Here is a 24,363-nt window from a genome sequence, read left to right on the forward strand (position 1 = left end):
AACAGAACATAGATACTCTTTACTTTTAATACAATATCAAGTACAAAATAAAACGTATAAAAAAAAAAAAAAAATTCTGACAAAGTTAGTGGGTCTGGTAACTTCACGTAGTACTCTTTTACAGCTACCTCATCACAAATTATATCCCCTTAACTTGAGACACGAGTTGTTACTCTTACTACTACAAGAATCTTTCGGAAATAAAAAGAAAAGTATAAAAGCTGAAGGTATAGTATAAGGTTGTTCTAATCCAATTCGCGCGAAAACGAACCTAACGGAAGTGAGTATTGGGTGTAGAGCAGCCCAAGGGATAAAAGGAGAAAGATACGCCTGACCTCGCGGCTTAACGATCACGAGAAACCAAGGGGGCTTGTCCCTGACTTACAACATGCTCCCTTTCTACTACACTTGCACATAAAACTAATGACGTCACACTCGTGAAATCGCCAGAGTGCTATGTGCCCTGTTAGAATGAAAGAGATGAAAGAAACACAAAAAAAAAAAAAAAAGGTATATGTAATGTAAAGGGTAAGGCGTCAACGGTCCGAGGAATATCTTCCAATGCCCACCAGAAGGTAGTAAAGGTTTCCAGTTGTAAACTCAACTACGAAAACTAGTCAACCATAAAACCCATTGGGATATTCAATAAACGAGTCTCAATTCAGTGAGCTTGTTTATTGTACTATACTGAGTAAAAAAAAAAAAAAAACAATTAATTATTCATTTTACCTACCGAAAACTTTAAATAATTGTACAAAAATAGAGGGTAAGAATTATATGAGGGATATATTATAACGCAGGAATATATTTTGAGTATTAAAAAAAAAAAAAACATATTATATTGAAGAACACCCAGAAATATAATCCGACTACGGTTGATTATCTGTTTCGTTTCGGATATAGAACATGCGGTGGTGGTAGGTCTTAAAAAGCCGAACAAGTGGCCCCTTTTGTCTGTTTTAGTTTTGATGAGTTGGTGTGCATGTATAATACAGGTGCACAACGACAACTGTGATAGCGACAGCGAAAAAGACTAAACGAGACAATGAAAAGGACAAAGATGAAAAATAAAAGAGGTTATAAGGATAAAGACAACTAAATAAAAGGTAAAAAAGTAAAAGAGTTTGAGGGCAGCACAGGCAATATCAAGCGGATATACAGGTACCCTTTTTGGATACTGAACAGGTTCCACGTAAAACCATCACGAAATCGTCTGTTGGTTATCCTTAGTTTCTTTTTCTCATCCAAACTTGGCTTGACGTGTTGTCTCGGTTCTTATTATTTTATTTTCAACCTCAATATTGCTAGTTTTGTTTAATCAAAATATGGTGGTTTCTTTCTTTTTCTTTTTCAATTCCCATATGCCGGTTATTTGAATCTTTGGGTAACAAGACAAAGGGATTTTTCAACGAATAATTATTGGAACTCCCAGTGAATATTAATTAATTATTCATTTATTTATACAGGAGTTTAAGTCAATTAGCAATAAAATAATGAAATATTATTTCCAAATGCAAACGAAAAATACACACGGGTTTAACAGACATCAAAAGATATATAAAGTTTTAATATAACGAGAGATACTTGTAAAAGATGAGATGATGCAGGCCAGATTGAATGATTCCTCGAGACTGCTCTTGAGATTCCATGATTAATACAAGTGAGACAGGGAGTTGTTGTAGAATTATATAGTGAAACAAACGGGTGTTATTTTAGTAATTCAAGTGTTCACGGACCCTTCGACGTTTTCTGTGGGTGGGCGTGGGTTTAATTTGCCTTGAGAGCAACAGTTAAAGACACAACACTGTGTAATAATAAGTAATGAGAGAAAAAAAGAGGAAGAAAGTAAGAAAGAAAGAGAGAAAGAGAAAGAATATCTAGTTAGTGTCAAGCATCAAGTGACGTCATTAACTCTGACAGACTGTGATCTATTACGATAAAAAGGGAACAAAAATTTACCACCCGGTTATTTAGATTATGCATTGAATATTTTCAACTCGTAGAGAAGCGAATGCATAACAAAGTACGGTAGTAAATTATGACTAGAACATTTGCATAGTTATATTAACGTAGAAAAAAATAAATAAATAAATGGAATAAAAACAAGTGACATATGAGTCTGGATGACATGTCATCAGTGTATATTCCCAGGTAATATTTTATATGTTCACGCCTACCTTGGAAAATACCAGATTATATATATAGACATATATATGCACACATGTACAAGGAGTAGTTTAAAATCATGCCAGTAAGCTACAATACATCTATGAATGCACATATGTGCAAAGGTAATTCACGGTTATGCGTTGGCGTAAATACCGAGTGAACGTGAGAATAGCGAGTAATCCTATCTCTTTGTATAACACTAGTATTCTCATAGCTATTGATCAACAGATCACGATACTATTGACGTGCTTTGATAACGAACAACAGTGATAAGATAGACACGTATAGTTTTAGATTATATATGCATTTTATACATTATATATATCCACTGTCAAATTACTGTTATCGGTGATTTTCATTCGGCGATGATAAAGTATATAGGTTTTAAATATCACGGTATTTTATTATTATGTCGGATTATATTTCAGGCTAAAAGCTTTAATAGAAAAAAATTTAATTTTTTTTTTTTTTTTTTTTTTTTTTTTCAACAAATAATAAATAATCTGAAAATTGTTAGCGAATTTAATTATTATATTATTTTGTTGCGATCTTAACTGTATAACTTCTGTTTTCTATAGTTTTTTTTTTTGTATTTTACATATTTTTATATTACACAGTCTTTAGCTTATTGCAAGCAATTTAAGTCCCTATTTTCCATATATATCTAACGAACTACGGTAAAAGCCCCTATACCCGCTCAGTACCATTAGTCGCTCACTTTGACTGTTTAAGGCTTTTTTATATAATTTCTATAAAAAAAATTACAATTAAAAATATTATTATTGAGAAATAATTATTTGTGAATCTAAATATATTAAAATATGATGTATCAAATTATTTTATAATGGATTATAAATTTAAATTGAATGACTGTTTTCAAAATCGCGCTCAGTCGGGTATTTTTTACTTTAACGTTCATTCGTTAGATTAAATTTAGGTCACGTTAAATTTTTTAAGAATTCTTATAACTATATTTTATTAAATATATTTTTAAAATTCATGAAACTTTATATTATGAAAGAATAAAGTACTAGAATTTCAAAATTATTTTCCAAATTAATAAATTGATCATATTTTAATTGATATTGTCTTTGAGCGACTATAGGGCCATGTGTTGATCGAGTAATGGTACATCACAACTTTTAGTGAGCAACTATGGGTACATTCAAGGACCTTATTTAAAAAATTAATAATAATTAATTATCTACATTATTCTCCAAACTAAAATTTTATTCTAATACTTAAAACTATAAAAAATAACTATAAAAAAAAATATGGTTTTTCATGTTATTTATTAATATATATTGAGTGATTCAATCTCACACTAATGAAAAGTGAGCGGGTATAGGGGCTTTTACCTTACTTTAAACTTTTTTGGACTGTTTCCTGACCATCTTTTCTTTTTCTATTCCATACCTCATTATTCGCTATGTTCTTATCTTTTTTTTCCATATTTTTTGCAATCACAGTTTTTTAGTGGGCAAGATTGCAGACAGGTGTCAGTCTGGCGGCTATATGGAACGAATCTCACAGGACAATGCGTTATGTAAACTTGTGAAAAATAATTCATTTGCTCTCTGTAGGATTCGAACCTGAGCCTGGTCAGTCCTCGAGTTCGAAGACAAGAGTTATCCACTAGACCACAAGTATTGGTTAAGAGAATTTAAATAATAAAATATGTTTATAATAAACTAATGTGAATAGTATTGTATTTTTAATTTAAAAGTAAAAGCTAATTATTGTTGGAGGTACAGTAGAGTCTCTATAACTTTTTCGTTCTGTAACTTTCTTCCCTTAATTTCTCCTCCGACAGCAGGGGAAGTGTTCTCCCACTATCACTCAACTGTACATGCGCAAAGGTAAAGCGCGGTTCTGCGTATAGGCGTTGCGCATAAACTGAGTATTCTAACCCTAAATTTGTGTACGTAAATAAACATTTAAGTTAAATAAGCTTTAATATTGTGAAAATCAATAAAAAAAAAACTTATTACGTGATGGAAAATGAGTTTCACTGGAAAAATTGATTTTCTATTTAAGAAGCTTAACAACAATAAAATCGACATATTAATTTTGGAAAAAACCTAACCTTCAAAATTTTAAAAATCGTGGGTCGTTTCGACTGACTCACTGTTTTTAAGCCACGCCTTCTAGTAAAAAGAAGGGGTACTTCTACAATTTTAATTCCTGGAATTTTGGATTCGTCTCAGTCAAAGTTAGAGAGACTCCACTGTAATAAAAAAAAGTATGCTAAAGCGTTGAGAAAAAAAACATGTAGTAAAATCAACGAGTGTAAACAGTACTATAGTTAATGACTAAAGCCCACCATAGAAGTTAAGTCAGTTGATGGGAATAGAAACCAAGTTAATAAACAAGAAAAAAATAAAATAAAATAAATGCAAAAAAAAATATAGTTTACGTATATGGACTTCGTTGAACTCATAAAAATTCGTGGCTTAGTTATTCAAGGGACAAAGAAGTACCCCGTGGTCAGATCAGAGTCACGACTAGCGGAATGTTTAAGTTATGACTGTTAAAAAGACTGCGAGAAATGGTGGGTACATTTTTCCACGAGTAACAAATAAATAAAATAAAGATAGAAAAACTTTCATAAGAGTTGGGTAAAAAGAGAAAAAAAAAGTTACCACGAAGAACTAAAACTAGCCAAGTGTAACTTTTTCTATACTAAAACGAAAACGATTCAAGCATTGTCACACTAGAGACTACTACAGAATACAGTGTTAGTGTAACGAGAGGTGAAAAGCTTAAGCAAGTTAAACATCCGGGCGCCTCGACCTTAAAACCACTGCTTATTACATTTGTAATTTCAAAAGAAAAATTGTTTTAATAAAAAAAAAAAACATTTTTGTACAATGTGTTTCACAGAAGTATTGGTTCTTATTTACTTTTACAGTTGTCTGTTTTTTTAGTCATGTGCAAAAAAATATATTAGAAAATTTTTGTGAAAAATAGTTTTAAAAAATATTAAATTTGACTCTTTTCAGTATAAAGAAAAATAAAAAGATTTTTTGACGCCAGAAAAATTACGCATTATCAAATGAACACAAAAATTGTTTTAGGACTTGAAAAAATTTTTTGAACAAATTTTTTCCCGCCTCAATTTTGACTCGCCCCAAGAAAATTTTTGTTTTCATTTCGAAATGCACAAAATTTCTTAAGGCAAGTAAAAATTTTCTTGGGGCAAGAAGAAATTTTTTGCGCCAAGAAATCCTTTTTTTTTGTGTACATAAATACATAAACTTATTAATTTTTATCAAAAATCTACTTTGTTAAATAACAGTTCAAAAATTTGTCAATTTTTTTATTTACTATGCTTCCAAAAAAACCAAGTAACTGTGAAAAGTTTCAGTTAACGAAATTTCGTTACATTTATACTAAAAAAAAATTCAATTTACGTGAGAGTAGATAAAGCATCCGTATTGCTTATAACCAGACTGTATTGTATACACAAATATAATCTATTAAAAAAAACAAAAAAAATACATAAAAGGATATTAATCTAAGCGGAATCCACTTTAGTAATTGGTTCGTTATACTTCGATATTTTTTTGATTACAGATTGTATAAAAAATAGAATAAAAAAAAAAATATATGTATATATATAAACGAAAAAGATGAAAATTGCATTTCAGTCTATTCTACAGTTGGAAGCATTTTCATTTTTCATTCGACTGAATAAAATCTATCCAGTAAATAATATGTTGTCAATAATAAAAATAAAATATTGAAAATCTTTATTCTATTTGTGAAAACTATTATCAATTAATACTCGAACATAAAGTATAAGATGAACAACAAAGGATTATCCTTACTTTGTACAAAAACTTTCTATTTCAACCCGTATGTTTAAGCTGTCATATGGTTAATTCATTATTTTTTTTATTTTTTATGACGCAACAATATTCAAGTTATGGTACAAATTTATACCAATTGGTTAACGTTCGATCAAAAACAAAATAAATAATAAAAGCGAGGTTGAAACTAAAAAAAATGTTACGGCTCATTAAACGGCGCCACTATGAGGTACATAACATAACATATACGTATATATTTGACCAAAACGAGTAACGTATTTTCTCGTAGTGTGTCCTGGCAATAACCCTCTCATTATCGTTTCTCTTGCCGTGTAATTACGTTACAAATTATTATTCACTCATATTAATATCGATCGATTTAATATTCTCACGCTCCCTCACTTCCTTTGCTATCACACCCACTATTTTTACACTCAGTGACCATAATGAAATAAAAAAAAAAAAATAGCATACATAATAATAATAAAATAAAAATCACAATCTTCAATGAATATAAAATAAAATAAATTGAAAAGCGTAAAAAAATTTTTATGAAATAGCTTTCCAAAGATATTGTAATAAAATCTCTTGGAAAGGCTGATAAATTCATGAATTTTTATTTGAAAAAAACTTTTTTTTTTTACTTTCTGTTATCCTTTTTCATTGTATACATATATGTAATATATTTTCACGTATTTTTATGTATTGGTACGCGTATGGTATATATATATGTACATAAATGTATACAATCTCATCTGGTGGGTTTCTTTGTCCATAAAGTCAGTGCGGTATTTCTGACAGCAAAGCATTTCGTTTCTAACACGAAACAAGTCGGATACTGAACAATGCAACACTACACAAGTTAAGCCTGAGAATATGTCCATACGTGCCTTTCACTTATTCCTTTATTCTCAATCTAGTCATCATCGACATTTTTCTTAACTTCTCTCTCAGCTTCATTTTATTATTTTTATATATTTTATTCTATTGTATCATTATATATATTTTTTACTTTATTATATTTATATTATTTTATTTTTTATTCTTTATAAAATTCTCACTCCTATTTACGCATACAATCAATTTAAAAAAAAAAAGTCTAAGAACCAAAGGCCAAAGTTTATTCAGTATCCTAAGTTCATTTATAAAGCTCATAAGGATAAAAGAGTCGAAATTTCTACTCTGAGAATATAAAGAAAAAGAAAATAAAAAAAAAATGAAATGAGAAATGACTCAAGTCTTATGCTTAAGATATGATATTACTTAATAAATTACAAGTTTCAAATTTAAAAGTTATATTCCTCATTTATTAATTTTTTACATTTCCTTTAAAATGTCTGTTTTGTTTCATTTCCTGAGTAGTTTCTCTTAACTAGACCTAACTAGATAGGGCCACTAAACTCAGACAATGGGGGGTAGGCATACCATAATATATAATATATATGTAGTAGTTAGATGTACTGTGAATAAGAGAAATATATATCTCTCTCCCTGAAAGTTGCCACGTGTTTTAGACTAGTTTTGAGAGAGATCTGTTTGGGTTACAGTCGTTGACAAGTTATAAAAGGGCGTTAAGTGTAAAGTGTCAAATGAAAAATGAAAGAATAACATTTTAAAGTTCTTTAAGAATAGTGTCACTATTATATCGTTTCAATTGACTCTTAACTAAATAAATACTAACCCTAAATTGTTTACTGATTATATAACCCGAGTATTTAAAAATCATTTGTCATTTATTACGTCATATATCTTTTAACAGTGGACCAAAAAAGTTCGAATTATTTAATAGTCACTTGTATTAATGAGGATCGTTTGAAACTGGACAATAATTAAAATTAAATAAATCATTTTTTTCGTCATCTGAGTAATGAACATTTTGCGATAAAAATATTGGTAATATTTGTAAAAACAATTTTGAATTTTCATAACTAGTACTTAGTTTATAAAAATCTTTTAACATAATTCAAAAAATTGAAAAATTTTAAATAATTATTTGAGATATCATGATCAAAATATTGTTCCAAAAAAATTGTCGACATTTAAAACAGAAACTTGATCGTTTTTTAATTTATTTTATGTTGGAGTAAAAATTTACATTTTCATTTTACAAGAAAATGTGTCTGAGAAAAAATTATCAATTACTTTTAAAAAATTATTGTGCCAGAAAGATTTTTACGCCTTACACGTTGTTTTCTTCTAAAAGAAATAATTAATAATAATTAGGGCTATCAAATAAATGTTCAAAAATCAATTTATAAATGTACTTAAAGATCGAAACATTTTTCGCGGGATGAAAATAAAAAAACAAAATGAAAAGTGAAAAATCCACTGGATCTAGATTTCTGAAATGTTTCGCATAGAAGTATGTCAGTCGCGAATTGCAATTACCCCCAATAGAAAAGTTGCATGAATTTTTGATCACCAAAAATTTGTTTGTAGATGAAAGAGCAACTTATCAAGAACATGTTTTAATCATTTTTTTTTTTTAAGTCAAAATTTTCATTTTTCTATAAATTAATTATGAAAAATGAATGGATTTTGGCGCAAAAAATAACGACTTGTAATTGATTATGACGTCACTACATCTGTCGGAACTAAGGGCCAATGAAAGTCACGCTATTCTCTTGTATTTAATTTTTTTTGTGATTCTAATAGAGTAAACGTGGATATTTTTTAATCTCTCCGTGCGATAGCGTGTCGGAACCTATATAATACATCACTAGTGTTTGAATTGACATTTTAAAAAACAGTTTCTAATTTAAAAATTAATTGAGAAATTAATTATTATAATACATTTTGCTGAATTTTTATTAATAACTTTTACTAAACTTTAAAAAAAAATTTAAATTACAAAATGTGCAACTTCACTATTACCCTTTGACACTCCTAAGCAATTAAATTTCAAAAAAAGTTCCGATCATCAGGAACATTAATAACTAAATTTTATTGTTTATTTTCTCAAAATTACTTTCAAAAAAATTCAAACAGTGATCAGAAACTTAAAGTATTTAGCAACGAACTTATTAAAGTTGTAAATCACTATTTATTTTAATGCATTAAATTAAAAATTTTCAAATTATCTTAAATGTATCCAATTATCACACACGATAAATCATTTAAATAATCAAAATTTTCGAATTTGTAAAAAAAAGAAATATGTTTTCAAGTAATAACTAAAAAATTTTTTGCATCAACAAAAAATATAAAAGAAAGGTCGAAAGGATATAATATATCCCAATTTAAACTGCTAATAAATAGAATGTTATAAGAATATACAAAGAATAGATTCATTTGTTGAAATGAATTAAATATATGATTTAATTTATAAACATAGACACTAGTTAAATATTTAATAAACGATATTCTAATCTGACTTGAGCTCAGACGGACTCTACCAAATTATTAAAGAATAATTATTTATTGATAAGAATGAAATATGAAACAAATTTTTTATAACTATAGAAGATTTTAAAAAACGGTTAATTTTCGAAAGTAAAACTGTCTTGTTTTAACGGTAAATTTTCATCATAATCTCCTGTTTCATTGGAAACATTGAGAAGAAAGAAGAACAAAATAAAAAAAAAAATAAAAGAAACATGAAGACGGGGTTATCCGACAGTCTCTCATTTATAAATCAGACTGGCATGGTGTAGCAACATAAACAGGAGTACAGTTGTTTGTTGCAGAATTTCCAACACCGTGAATTGGAGTGCAATGAAATAAAAATAAATAAATAAAATAAAAATGACCAAGAACGACAGTAACTGGGTAAGATTCTCTTTACTTGGTCTTAAGTCTCTTCTTCTACCTTTTTGTTTATTTCACTTTTTTTTTTCCTTTTATTCTGCTCAAGACGTCAATTGAAATAATACAGGCTTAAATGTCGTTAATTCGATACCCCCAAGAAATGAGATAAATAACAAAAATAAAAAAAATTTTACTATTATCTGTTAATGACAAAAATAACAAAACATTAACAAGAAAAATTCTAACGAGCCTGGCACGGGCTGTATTTTTTATACTCAACGACCGTTAATTCTAGATTTAAGTGAAAAAACTAATGATAATTACATGTAATGTTTTACGCTATAACGATTTAAAATACTTTACACGTTATTACAGTAAGCTTTTAAATAACTTGGTGTAAAAATTTAAAAAAAAAATGAACTTTATATATACAGTCTTTACTCTTTACTTTATAAATTGTGAGTACGCGTCGCAGATGACGCACCCGGACGTAATTTCGTTTTATACTTATATTCCATCTGCCACATGTAATAGCGAAAAAAAATTCTATTTTATAATTTATCGTAAAATGGTAATTTTTCCATTTTAAATTTAAAAGTTTATAAAACTTGAATTTTACTTGTTACAATAAGCATTCCGATTATTGTTACATATTTAAAATATTCTTTACAACTAAATAAATGCGTATTTTATTTAAATAATTCTTTTTAAAATGAAATTCCCTAAAGCTTTATGAATATAATCGATTTGAATATTTTTACCTATTTTAATAAAAAAAAAAAAAAAAAAAAGAAAAGCAAAAAAGTTAATACACTCTACTAATTGACTGTGAAAAGGTAACGTTTAAAATAGCCCAGGTAGGGATGCAGCCCAAGACCTCGAAAAATTTAATATTTTTTTTTCCATAACGAAGCTATTTTAAATTTATTTTATGTATCTTCTCAAGTACCGTGAAGCTTAAAGCATTTTAAAAGATTACAAGAAAAAAAATGTATATTGAGAGGAAGTAAAAATATTCCTCGATTTAAGAGTCTTAGATTAGGATAAATAGACAGAATACGTGGGTTTTAAATCTTGTTTTTTAATGTCTGCATGACTTTGAGCAATTTTCTTAACAACTTCGGTTGCCTTCAAGGGCCTTTTACCTTTGCCCTTTGCATGTTACTGTTGACCCTGGACCTGTAGGCTAACAGGCAAGAGCATCACGAGAACCAAGAAGAGCTCAAGTAACTATACATAACATATATACATTGAGAGTAAAACAAAGTGGTTTAAGTCGGTGCCGAGCAGGTGCTCTCTCACGAGTAACACGTTTGCTCAGGTGTCAGCAATTTTGTATTTTGATAAATATTCTCTTATTATTTATTGCAATTTAATTATTTTTTTACTAAATAATAATTCATATTATTATTTTTATTATTATTAAGTAAATATAAATTATTTATAAAGCAGTACTAGATAAAATTATACTGCAAAGGTATCCAGCAAACAAGTCATGGGAAAAGGGGAAACACAAACTTCCTTCCGCAATTCCGCTAATCAATTCACACTTTCCCACGCAGCAGGTACTGAATTATTAATAATGATAATAATAATCTGATAAAATATCTAATCACCTGTATAATTAATATAATAACTATAAGTATATATTGAAAACATATCACGACATATAGTAATGATGATATAAACGACTTTCATATGTTTTTAAAACTAACACTCAGGAATGTCGACGCGGTCCCGACGGTTAAATTCAAACCGGCGCCGGGCAACGAACTCACGAACGCGACGCGCGAAACCCTCAATTTTTAAATTCACATTTAATTTTTAGACTACTCACTGACCAATTACAACTTAATAAATACACTTGTTAATTAATATTAATATTATTATTCAAAACTCAGTTTACGCGGCAATTAAATTTATATATTAAATAATTAACTTTTAAACTGCGAATTATAAAACTAAAGATACGTAATCGGTTGTAATGAGGATAGAGAATCCTTGGATAGAATGACAATGACAGTATACCTTGAATCATCATTATCAACATATATATAAGCGTACATAGTATGTATTATTATTACTTTTGTCTCAGTATGATAAAGATCATGAGGTTTTATCGATAGCCGTAAGTATCTTAAGGAATCCGGTTTTACAAGTTGAGACAGAATATACGAGAAAGTGTATACGGGAACAAAAATAATAATAAAAATAAAAGTTATAATATATAGTATATAATGATGCTTGACGCCATCACTCACCTAGATGCAGCATAAGAATTGCAATGACCGCAGGTCGCCCACTTGATAAACTCGCCATCACAAGTTTTATTTAATAATTAATTATAATTATAATTATAATAATACTATTTTTAAACAAATAAATTTTAATTAAAACTAACTCGCTAGTTTTATTATTTAATTAAGTATAAATAAATATCTAATTGTCTTAACGGTAACACAAATTACCGATACTACTGAATAAACAGTTTTTAAATAACACAAACACTCGCGACACGTTATTTTATTTTTTTTAAATTGTCCTTTCTTTTTTTTATTTAAACTCAACAACTATTCATTTAAATCGGTGTACACATTGGTATGTAGGTTTAATTATTACACATATATATGGTGTAATTAATAATATTATTGGTGGGTATTAATTGACTATTTTCACGAAAGACATACACGAAATAACTGTTGGATTGTATCTTAAAGAATGCGCGATTCGTCGACTTGGTGTTGTCGTCACGCTGGCCGATTTCCGACTGTAGCAGGGAACGCGCTCGACCCGAGGACAACAGCGCCGCTCGGTGAGGCTCGGTGACGTTCGGTTTATATGTCAGTTTGTTTGTTCTGTATATGAGAACTTGCATTTGAATTTAGTTCTATATATATAAATATAAATATATATAAATGTGAGAGTAGACTAGTGTGTAATAGAGTTTAGTCACTACTTAACTATTATAGTAGTCACTGATGAATTAATACAATGCAATGTACGATGTACTGAGGTAAAAGTCCTGATTATTGGCCGTGTACCAATTATTTGCACTTTGTTTTTTTTTTGTTTATTATCTTTTAATATTTTTAAAAGTTACCCAGGCTAAAAGTATGATCATAAAGTTAGCAATTAACAATTTTTTATTTTTTTATTTTAACTAATTAATTAGAAAAAAAAAAAGATCTAAAAATATACACATATGGAAAATTTTAAAAACTATAAGTGCAATTTTTATGATGATGCTGAAGTTAACCGACGTCTAATAATTTTTGAATTGTTTTTTGAAAATATATTAAATCATAAAAAACAAATATTTGAAAAAATTGCACCTATAATTTATTAAATTTTTTACATGTGCATTTCTTTTTTCTTTTTAAAATTCATTTGATGAAAAAAAAATCCGAAAATTTTTAATTGTCTGCTTACTTCAGGATCATATTTTTATGATACTGAAATTAGCCGACATCGAATAATTTTTTGATTTTTTTTAAACAATAAATTATAGCAAAAACAAATAATTGAAAAAATTACACCTGCAGGTTTTTAAATTTACTACATGTGCATATTTTTAGTTTTTGTTTTTTTGTTATTGATTTGTTGGAAAAAAAAGTCCAAAAATTATTAATTGTTTGCTAACTTCAAGATGATTAATTTTTTTTTAAATATTGTTTTTTTTTCTAATTTATCGTTTTTAAAAAAATCACAAAATTAGAAGACGTCGGCTACCTTCAGTATCATGCTAATGAGTGTAAATGTAGCAGATATGAGACAATTTATAAATTTTTAATAAATTTATAAAATAATGATATTTAAAAAAATGCGCGTACGGATTTTTCATTTGTCCAAATACGCATTTTTAAATTTTCACTCTAATTAACATTTTATTTATTCATTTTAAAATTTAAAAAATTTCCATTTGTCAGCTGCATTCACACTCATTCATGATCAAGTACCTAATTATCAGCCCTCTGTATTTTTTTAATAAAATTATTTAATGACTGGTAATTACTTATTTTTTTTTTTTTTACTGATTAGATTGATTTATTGCTAAGCCAGTTTATTTCAAATTCGTAGAATTATTATTTTGAAATGGAATATCGAGGGGAGCTGACAGCTGGGATTTAGCAAACTTTTTTTATTTCTTATGATTTTAAACAGTCGCTGTAATAAATATTATATACAGACATTGGCAGTAATTATATTGGGTACTCATATTTATAAATAAAAAAAAAAGTATTGATCTTATTACCGCGTAATAAATCACCTAAATCCTTTAATTTATTGATTTTATAAAATATATAAAACTTTATGAAATGAATTCATAATTTATATTACAAAAAACTGAACAAAAAAAAGAAAACTTTGTGACGTCTAAAAGCCGGACGGAAACTGTGAATTCCTCACAGATAGCATGCCGATAATTGGCGATCATTTAACATGATACATATTTATTGCAACATTTTATAAATTAATAATGCAGTAAAAGTGATTGAGTAGATTATTAGAATAATCAAATGAATTAATTTTTTACTAATATTAAATATAATAAGTAAATTTAATTTCTAGTATACTTCTTATAGTGACAATAACTGGAATTTTTACCTTAATGTGACGAGTTCTTATTTAAAATAACAACATGAGAGCTATAATTTAAACTAAAGCGCGGTAAAAAATTCAAACAATAAAGAAAGTGAAACCAAGACTACAGATAATGATAAATAAGTTGTAAGTATAAAAATATGTATTTTGCATTATATATTGTATAGTCTGAACTATGAATAAGATGTTTATATTTAATTATTTATTTATACTGATATAGTGGCCTTTATTTTTATTTATACACTGATCCCACTGGGAGCGATAGCGTAATGGTATAGAGCTCTCAGGTATAAAAGGCCAGCTACACGCGATTAAACTATAAAACTTGAGAAAATATTAAGTTTTTAGTATTACGAGTCTACTGTATTATTGCAGTAAATCTTGAATTATTTTTTTATCACTTAAGAATTTTTAAACGCTTTGTTTAACGTGTCCTTTTTATTACACATTTCATGGGAAGTAAATAAAAAAAGCGGGATTTTCGGACAATTTTTAAAAAAATTCAATTAAATTCTTACAAAGAAAGCTTTCATTTTTTATTTTCTTACATATGATCCGGCAATTTAATTGTATACAGAATATAAAATGTAGCAAAAATCAATAACAATTAAAATACACAGTAAAAAAAGATTTCTTGGTACAAAAAATATTTGCATTATGAATTAAAGACAAAATTTTCTTAGGACTACAAAAAATTTTTTGCGGCAAAAAAATTTTTGTTTATAATTTATAATACAAAAAATTTCTTAGGGCAAGTTAAAATTTTTCGCCAAGAAATCTTTTTTTTTTGTGCAGGCTATTAAAAATAACTATTTAATAATAAAAAATATAGTTTATACAATGAAGTGCTATAGTTTAAAACTTTTAACAATAAAATAAAATCCAAAGTTGTTTATAAACCTTATTTTCATTTAATAAAAAACAAAAAAAAAATACATGCTCTAACTTATCTACCTACTATACATAATACTATTTATGAATACGTTTTTTAAGCTCAGAAACTGCATGGAAACTAATAACTAATAATAATTGTTACTTAATTAATTGTATACTTCAAAAAAAACATAATACTTTTGATAAGAGAATATTTCTTTATGACAATCAAAATAATAAGGGTAAATTTGGTTTATTGCTCGAAGTCCGTACATCATAAATTAAACTGATCTGGGGCAGAGTTCGGAGCAGAAAAACAAAGCCATATATTTTCATCGCGAAAATTTGTTGACATTAAAAAAAAAGTATTTTTAAATTTTAAATTATCTTTCTTAAATATAAAAACATTGTTCATTTATTTATTTGAATTTGTAAAAATAAATTTCAAGTTTTGTTGACTGAGAAATTTTTTTTTTTCAAAATTAAATCTACCGTTAATTAAAAAATTTATTACAATAATTCTCAAATGAGAAGATCATTAATTATTGATATGTATATTTTTTTCTTTCGGTGCAATTATGTATCACTTATCAATAAAACTTTTTAATTTAAACACTCTACGCATTAGTATACACAAAACATATACAGGCAACTTATTATTCTAACAATAAAAATTATTGCAAAGTATTTTTAAATTATTATATAAATAGAATAGTTATTTCACTTTAAAAAAATAATTGATCAATATAGTGAAATTTGTTCCATATAAAAATCACTAATTTTTTTAATTTAGTTTATGAAAAGTTAACAAAACTTATGACAGTAATTCTTATTATTAATTAAATAATCTTGCCCCTACGCTGAGAAAAATTACAATATTTTTAAATTGCTTTTAGTTTTCTTAGACAGTATAATGATTTTTCCTTAATGTTTCTTCCGTGTAGTATAGAAGAAAAATTTTAAATTACTTGAAAATAAAGTTTTAAGTTATGGTCCAGGAAGTTATAAAATTAAAATTCTCAATAAAAAATATCGCGCAACATTAAAATAAAATTATTCTTAAATGACTCATATATTTTTTTACGTACAATTAAATAAAAAAACAATAAATTCTAAACAGCATTACAAAACAGCCAATTTTAGATGTCACCTTAATGATTTAAAAAGAAAGAAGTGGACTAGTATTACGATTACGAGGATTTAAAAATAGAGATTATAGCAATACGGAGGTAATTTTCCATCTAAGGAGTTTTTAATGAGCCAAGAAGAGAACAGAGTATTGAAGATCATTACGTTAGGTCGGCTCCTTATCAAGCCGCAAATATGCATCTTCGCTGGTTGCCCTCAGGAGTAGTTGGGATTACCGTTTCCCCCAGCAAAGCTATTTCAGGAATTTTCCATCACCCAAATATTTTTCCCCGCTAATATATTATAACAAGCCGTCGAGACTGCAAGCGCATCCATGAATTGCTCAAGTTAAGCTGCAGGAATATTTTTAATCCCCTTCACTTTCTATCTCTATCTTTATCTTTCTCACTCTTACTCTTATCGTTCCGTTTCCTGCATCTCATACTTGTACTTATGTACATAAACTTCCTTCTCTTCCTTCAACTTCCTTCTCTATAATAATTTTGCATCCTCAAAGATTGATGGATTGATGGTTTGATGTCTACAGCAAATATAACACGTCATCAGATTAATAAAAATAAATATATATATATATATATATATATACGCATATACAACACATGCCGTGTTGTATAAAAATGAATCAAATAAAAACAAAGTTTAACGATGATAAACATTATTTATCAAGTGAACCATTTGGTTCACACCTGAATGCATATATTATAAATATCTATCACTCATACTATATATATATATATATATATATATATATATATATATATATATATATATATATATATATATATATATATATATATATACTGTTTTCTATTAGCAATTGCGTAATATTTTTAAACTTAAAATTTTTCTTTGTCAGTCAAATTTTTTATTTCATAAGCTATTTGTCATACATAAAATACATAACTTAGTTTACATAAAAATATTCAAATTTATAAAAACTAAAATAAAATAATGCATAATGGATTTCAAAGTCTAAAAACCCTCTAGGCTATAATAAATTTGTTTTCACACTTTAGACAGACATATGTACGGAACGGTGTTATAAAAAAATGTGACGATGGTAATCAAACAAAATATATTCTATCGTATAATAGGTGACGAACTATACAGTAGTGAAGTGTTGTGAGTGTGAAAATGCCATAGATCTCACATCTTTTGTAAAAAAAAAAAAATGTTATAAGTTCTAGCCAGATCTTGAGTTTTAGTTGTTGGGTACATTATGTGTGTGTACCATCCGACGATCCATCTCGCTTGTCCAAACAAACGGCAATCCCCTTTGGATGTTTAGTGGGTAACAGAAAGAACCAAGTGAAGAGGATAAAGAAGAACTAGTGGAAGAAGAAGATAAAGAAAAAGAAGTACAGTAGAATAGAGGAAAACGAGTTAAAGTAAGAGGCAAATACGAAGTGATGGCTTAGGAAAACTCTCTTTGGTCTGTAGAATAAGCGAGATTCTGAGTGAGAACGCTTGCTGATAGTGAAGGTAGTAGTAAGGGTTTTCTTACCTTTTTTTGTTTGCCATTTGTCAACCCTTGTTTACACCCGATCGTGAACTCATGAGACTAGGCGAAGAGCCGGCTTCGTTCTCATCTTGTTTTCTTTTTATTTTTTTTTGTTTTGATACTTCATCCATCTACTTGCACGTGATTCTTATAGCCAACACCCTCTATGTATATTTATATGTATATGTACCAACGTTAGCCATGTCCATTCACATACGTCACGTTTTTCTGCAGCAATGTTAAAATAAGAATAAAATTTTGTTAGTTGTCGTGAAAGTCGATACAAAATAAATTTTACGGATTTATACTGGATTTCGCTCAGAAATTTTATTCGCAATACATAAAAGGGAAAAACAAGCTCGAGGAATTTTATTCAATGATTTTTTTTATTTTTTTTTTTAAATTTTTCATTTTATTTGAAATAAGGTATTTTGAAGATGAAAAGTCGGTTTCGACCATCATCGACTTTTATATGACGTTTTATCCATCTTTTCATAGAGTTAAGGAATGAGCGTTTACTTGAATGAACATAATCGGGATAAAAGGATTTTTTTTTAATATTATGTTCATTTATATTTTATTTTTTTAGTCTTTTTCATTGTATTCGCTGCTTGATGAATTTCCGAGCAACGCCTTGAAGCGACTGGCATGATTAATAAACGGATGACTAATATCCGTTTATTTACGTATAAAGAAGGTCAGGTAGATGGTTGGAAGTGCATCTGAGAGAATATGATAGAAGTTCTAGAGGGTAATGAGGATCAGAGAAAGAGAATTGGGTTGGGAGATTACTAAAAAGACGAATGGTTCAAGAGTCTGTGTTCGGAGATGAGCTTATCAAAGAATATCTTTTCTGATTTATGCTAAATCCAGAAGAGGAAATATATTTAATTAATATTTTATATATTTATAAAATTTTTTTATAAAAAAATTGATAAATTATAATAAGAAATAATATGATATTGATGTATATAAAATAAATTGCTGTTAAATAACTCCGAGTTATAGATAATATACAGGTATCAAAGAATAAAGAACGATTGTGTCGTTCTGCACTGCATTATAGAGCAGGACGCTATAGGTGAATTTGTCGTTTGTGTTGGGTGGAAAATGAACGATGTCGACAATTGTGTATCGAGGGGCAGGTTTACTGGCGCCTAGACGACAGTCAGACGGGCGCCAATTCTGCAAGCACCGTTTCTCGTTGCGGTGGGTGGGTTCAGGGTGGAAGAAGAGACAGAAAGATACCGAGAGATGGAGAGCTTTGCTGGATGCTGCTTTCCAACGGGTGAGTCTAGAGTGTATGCAGGATTCGAGACCAGATACGAATGGAAAATTCAAGTAAATGTGTTGGAGATCGAGACAGAAGAAGTTAAAAGGACCAAGTAGTGACGTCTTTTATGTAATACTATGTTCTTAGAAGGTTGTGTGCGCAGATCCTTTGACTTTACGACATTTCATCTTTCTCTCCACTAGTTTGTCAGATCTTAAAGAAAACTCGATCTCGTGGCAATGCAGGTATGCAGCCAGTAGCTGCTCTCCTATTCTTCTGTGGATCATAACTGAGTGATGGGAGCTTCGCTTACCAGTTAAAACCTGGGCAATAAGGTCACTCATCGAGTCCCAGATTCAGTCATTTAAAAAAAAAAAAAAAAAAAGCAATTAATTAAATGGATTTCGAGAGGTCCTAATTTTATCATAACTATCGAATCACTCTGTATATTTCAGCAAATTACATTGTGACTTCTTTCAACGTTAATTATAATTTTATACATAATTATATCGAAAATATTAAAGCTGATCAATAAATACTCTGGAAATTTTAGAATATAAATGAAACTAAGATAAAATACTGAGGAAGCAAATACTCTAGAAAAATGTTCGTAGTCAAGGCTGTTCTCTTTTTAAGAATTATAAAGAAATATGCGAAAATGCAGCCACAGCTTTTTCATCCGTGTAACTTTGCTTGGGAAATTTTTATCATGCTCGGTCAACCGGAAGTCCACTTGTCGAACCACTCGATAGACGTCCGATCCAATGATTATATAGTTTTAGGTTATTGATAGAGAAATTACATTTTTTTTATCACGCCTGTGAAATTAAATTTAAAATTTATTCACTACTTTTTCTTGAAAGTTTTGAAAAATATTTCGTTGAAAAAAAAAAATTCTTTAATTTTTTTACCCATCACTTAAATCGCTTATCATATTTTTACCTAAGTTATGCATAAATCTCCTAACTTTATAAATTTTATTAAAAATATTTAAAAAAAATTTTTTAATAGTAATGAAAAAAATTTATATGTATTATGTTCTTAAAACATATAAGTAAAAAGTAAAAAAGTAAAAGATCCAATGTACCAAAGTTTACAAAAGTGCTTTATTTCTTTAGCGTCCCTGTTTTGCTTAGCCCTCGCTTATATATTTATTATGATACTTTCAAAAACATTAAATAATAAATACACGCTGTTAAAAATACATAAAAAAAAAAAAAAAGAGAAAATAAATATATCTTATTAAATAATCCATTTTCCTAACAATATTTTCATTAAAATTTTTTTTTTAAACACCCTCTAAAAAAATATTATTTCTATGTATAAGTATCTATATGTTTATATTATCGAATTGACGGAGACTCAAGTACTTTCGCTGTTGGGATAAGTATCGTTTGGAGACTGATGTTTGTAATAAAATGTCTGACAAAGAGAAATCCGAATAAAAGCGAGCGAGAGAGTGTTATATATAAAAAAAAATGAAAGAAAAAAATCTCAAGTCTTAGATGCGAATATTGGAACAATACGTAGAGAAGGAACAAATCGATAACTCCGCCAACGGCTGTTCCAAAGAGTATTCACTATAGTGTGACTTTACCTCTAGCTCTACAGTAACATCCAATCTGAGGAGCTTGCGAAAAGATACAATACAATATATGAACAAACATAAAAGGAAAATAAAAAAACTTTTAAAGCATTGCTGCTGCGTGATATGTCCTTTAAAGTCTCAACAGTTTGCACTCTCTTCTCCAGATACAACTCTTAATACTTTTCATTTTTTTTTTTTTTTTTTTATATATAAATAGAACTAACAGGACAGTAAAGAATTGAAACGCGAAGAAGAAAGCACAAAAAAATTGTTTTAGAAGTAACTATATCTTTTAGATAAGGAAAAACTTTAAAGAAATCGGACAGTATTACTTTTTACTGTGAAAGGGCTGACTATTGTTCTGCTTCGGAAATTTACTCTTTTGCTCCAATACGACTATTATTTTTCTATCTCTATTCTCTTTCATCGCCAGTAGATATATATGGTATAGAAAGCGTGAATACCGGAAACCGGAAGTTTCATTCACGGCCATGGGCGAGTATAATTACTTCTTCCATTTATATACGACTACTACTATCATTACGATTTTTTATTTATTTTTTTTAGGTTTAGTCTATTTTATTTTCACAAATAGTTGGTATGGAAGATAAATATCGAGTTCTGGACTTAATTAACTATCTGCATCAACATCAAACACTCGGTTCAAAGAGTTTCTGAACAGAAAGATGGAAAAATTGTTTTTTTAAATTTTTCTCAGTTTGTTATAAATTTAAAATATTCATTTTTTTGTATGTATGTATATAAATGCTGTAGGAAACGCTTCATCTGCGTAATGAAGCTTTTATTTTCACGAACAAACAGTCCAATATTTCATTTCAATGGAGGTATTGTTATTAAAGAAATATGGAAAAAAAAGCTTCCAATTTTATGATTTCAAACAGTTACAAGCTATAATAAACATACAGTTATTGACAACAAATATATTGTATTTATAGTAACGAATGGTAAAATATCAATTTTATTATTGCTAAATAATTTTCATAAATATTTTAATTTATTTATTGAAAATTAATACTTTGTAAAAAAAAAATTGGTGTTGAAATAAACAAAACAGGTGTTTTTCACGGATTAGGCATATTGTAATTAGTAAATTGTATTTTTTTAATTGATTGGAATAGTATTACTCTGGTGTTAATTTAACATCGAAAAACTAAACACCAGATATCGCGCAGAATATTTCTAACAATAAAATTTTTAATTTTAATAAAATTATCACAGTAAGCGAGGTGGTATCGAAATGGATGACCCAAAAATTTTACTATTAGTTAATAATCAAACAAAATCTTAAATTTTTTCACAATTGACCTTAAAATATTTCTTTTTATTTGGTTTCATAAGTTTCATAAATAAATAATTTGGTACCAAGACGGACACTTAGCAAAGGTTACGAAAAAACAACCAAATCAATTTTTTGTCGTCTTTTTGTTCACTCAGAATTAAATTACACTGGTAAAATAGTCTACCAGTTTAAGTTGAAGCAATTTCAAATATTAAATTTTCTGATAATAAATTTTGTTACACGGAGAGAAAATTATGGTAACTGTTCCCAGTACGTTTATGAAATATCATCCCATAATGTTATGGTAATGATTACTTGGGATTATGGGATATAGACCCATACTTTCTGGGAAAAGTTTCCATAAGTATGGGAACAATTCCTATCATTGTGGTAACAGTTTCCATATCGCATGTGAAAGAATCATGGTAATGATTACCATACCCATAGGAATAGTTCCCACAAGCAAATAGTAACCGATCCTATAACCACATTGTAATCGTTCCTAAGTGTATATGGGAATAAGCCCTATATATTATGGTAAACATTACCATCATATTATGGTAATGATTACCATAATATTATGGTAATCGTTCCCATAATGTATGGAAATTATTACCATGATATTATGATAACCGTTACCATAATATTATGGGAATAGTTACCATAATAGTATGGGAATGGTTACTATAATATCATGGTAATAATTCCCATAATATTTAGAAATTATAATAATTTTTTTTTGTAAGAAGCGTTTTTTTTTGTATATTACAAAATTTTAAGTATACAAAAAAAAATTTATTATAATTTCTAAATATTATGGTAATGGTTACCATTATTATAGTTACATGGTAACGATTACCATGATTCCATAGGAACTATTCCGATACCATATGGGAATTATACCCATAATTATAGGAATGATTACCATAAATATATGGTCAACATTTGAAAAAAACCGGTTACCATGCAGTATGGGAACCATTCCCATAATATATTGTAATTCTTACCATAATTTTCTCTCAGTGTACACATAGTTTTTGCTCATAAGCCAAATTAAATTACCTTATAATTTAAAATTACAAAAGAAAGTAATAATTTTATTTTTTTTTTTCTAATTATTGGAGTGGGGGCTGATCAGTGATTTAACATCAATTAACGATTTTGATTCTAATAAATAAACAAAAAATATAATTGTTTTCATGATACCAGCATTGAAACTTATAGTTTCAGTGTTTCTACAGCCAAGTCGAAACAAGCTAATGTCAAGTCGATGCTGCAAACAATCTAGCGAATTCGTAATTCACAAATATCTTCATACAGCGGGTAGAAACATGGACGTTTCTTCTCTTGGGAAGAAACACGATTGTTTCTGCCTGGTGTCAGTTATATTTAATGTTCATTTGCAGCCTTATTATTCTCATTTGTTTACTCGTCACTTCAGTTTACTCATTTCATTTTTTAAGTAACAGCTTTAATTAACCAAATAAAATTACTAAAAAATGAGTGAAAATAATATTTTCGTCTTATTTGCTAATATAATAAGTGACTGTAAATCACAGATTTCTTATTCTTTAACTGTTCACTGCAACATAGGCTTGAAATTAACTTATTTCTTACTGGCTGCTGACACTGAATCTTCAAGTTCCGATGCAGATAATCATGAAAAATATGGTGTGTGACTCAGGATAAAACACGATTTCAGACTGCGGCTCGGGCAGCCAACCTCACCCCAGTCTGAAATCGTCTTGTTTCATCCCTTGTCACACAATATACTATCTTTTACTTTTTGAGGTGGCTCATCTTGATATATCTCCTCCTTTACACTGAAATTCACTGCTACTTACAAAATTTAGTGTGAAGTTTTCCCAACAATTTTCTTTACTACGTATTCGAGAAAGTGATATTGACCAGCATATTTTTATGACACCCAATACCTGAATTATTTAGTTCAGGTAACTATTTTAGTAGTATACTAAAACAGTAGGAATATTTTTTAAAAATATTTTTCAACTTTTTCCAATATTTTTATTGACGTCATATAAATTTTACTCGAATATTGACTATAAAAATATTGAATATTTGTTTACATTTTTTTGGAATTCATCAGTCTCATTACCGTGTAATAAATTACATAATTATTTAAATTTATTAATTATATATGAACATCATTCTATTCTCATGTTATTTTCAGAAATGAAATGTAGAATTGTTGATTTACTACAGCAGTATTTGAAATTTTAATAAACATTTCTCAATTTATTTCAATACTTTTATTGACTTTATATAAATTTTCTGGAAACTCGCGTAAACTGCAATTTATTTTTCAGATAAACAAATATCTATCTACCT

At 28.1% G+C, this 24,363-nt stretch overlaps 1 protein-coding gene across 3 annotated transcripts in view; it reads right to left on the bottom strand.

The window, feature by feature from the left end:
- LOC103579754 (fasciclin-2) overlaps positions 1-12,519 on the bottom strand; it is a 67,471-nt gene extending 54,952 nt beyond the window's left edge. The window contains exon 1 of one of the 3 annotated variants that reach the window (XM_053737993.1): positions 11,990-12,519. In XM_053737993.1, the coding sequence (XP_053593968.1) occupies positions 11,990-12,047 (58 nt within the window). In that variant the 5' untranslated portion in view covers positions 12,048-12,519. Of the gene's footprint in view, positions 1-11,344; positions 11,669-11,989 lie in introns of those variants that run through there. The other 2 variants (XM_053737992.1, XM_053737994.1) reach the window with 2 other exon arrangements.
- Positions 12,520-24,363: the final 11,844 nt, after the last annotated feature.

This window comes from Microplitis demolitor, chromosome 4, assembly GCF_026212275.2.
Source record: "Microplitis demolitor isolate Queensland-Clemson2020A chromosome 4, iyMicDemo2.1a, whole genome shotgun sequence".
In the NCBI taxonomy this organism is placed as follows: Eukaryota; Metazoa; Arthropoda; class Insecta; order Hymenoptera; family Braconidae; genus Microplitis; species Microplitis demolitor.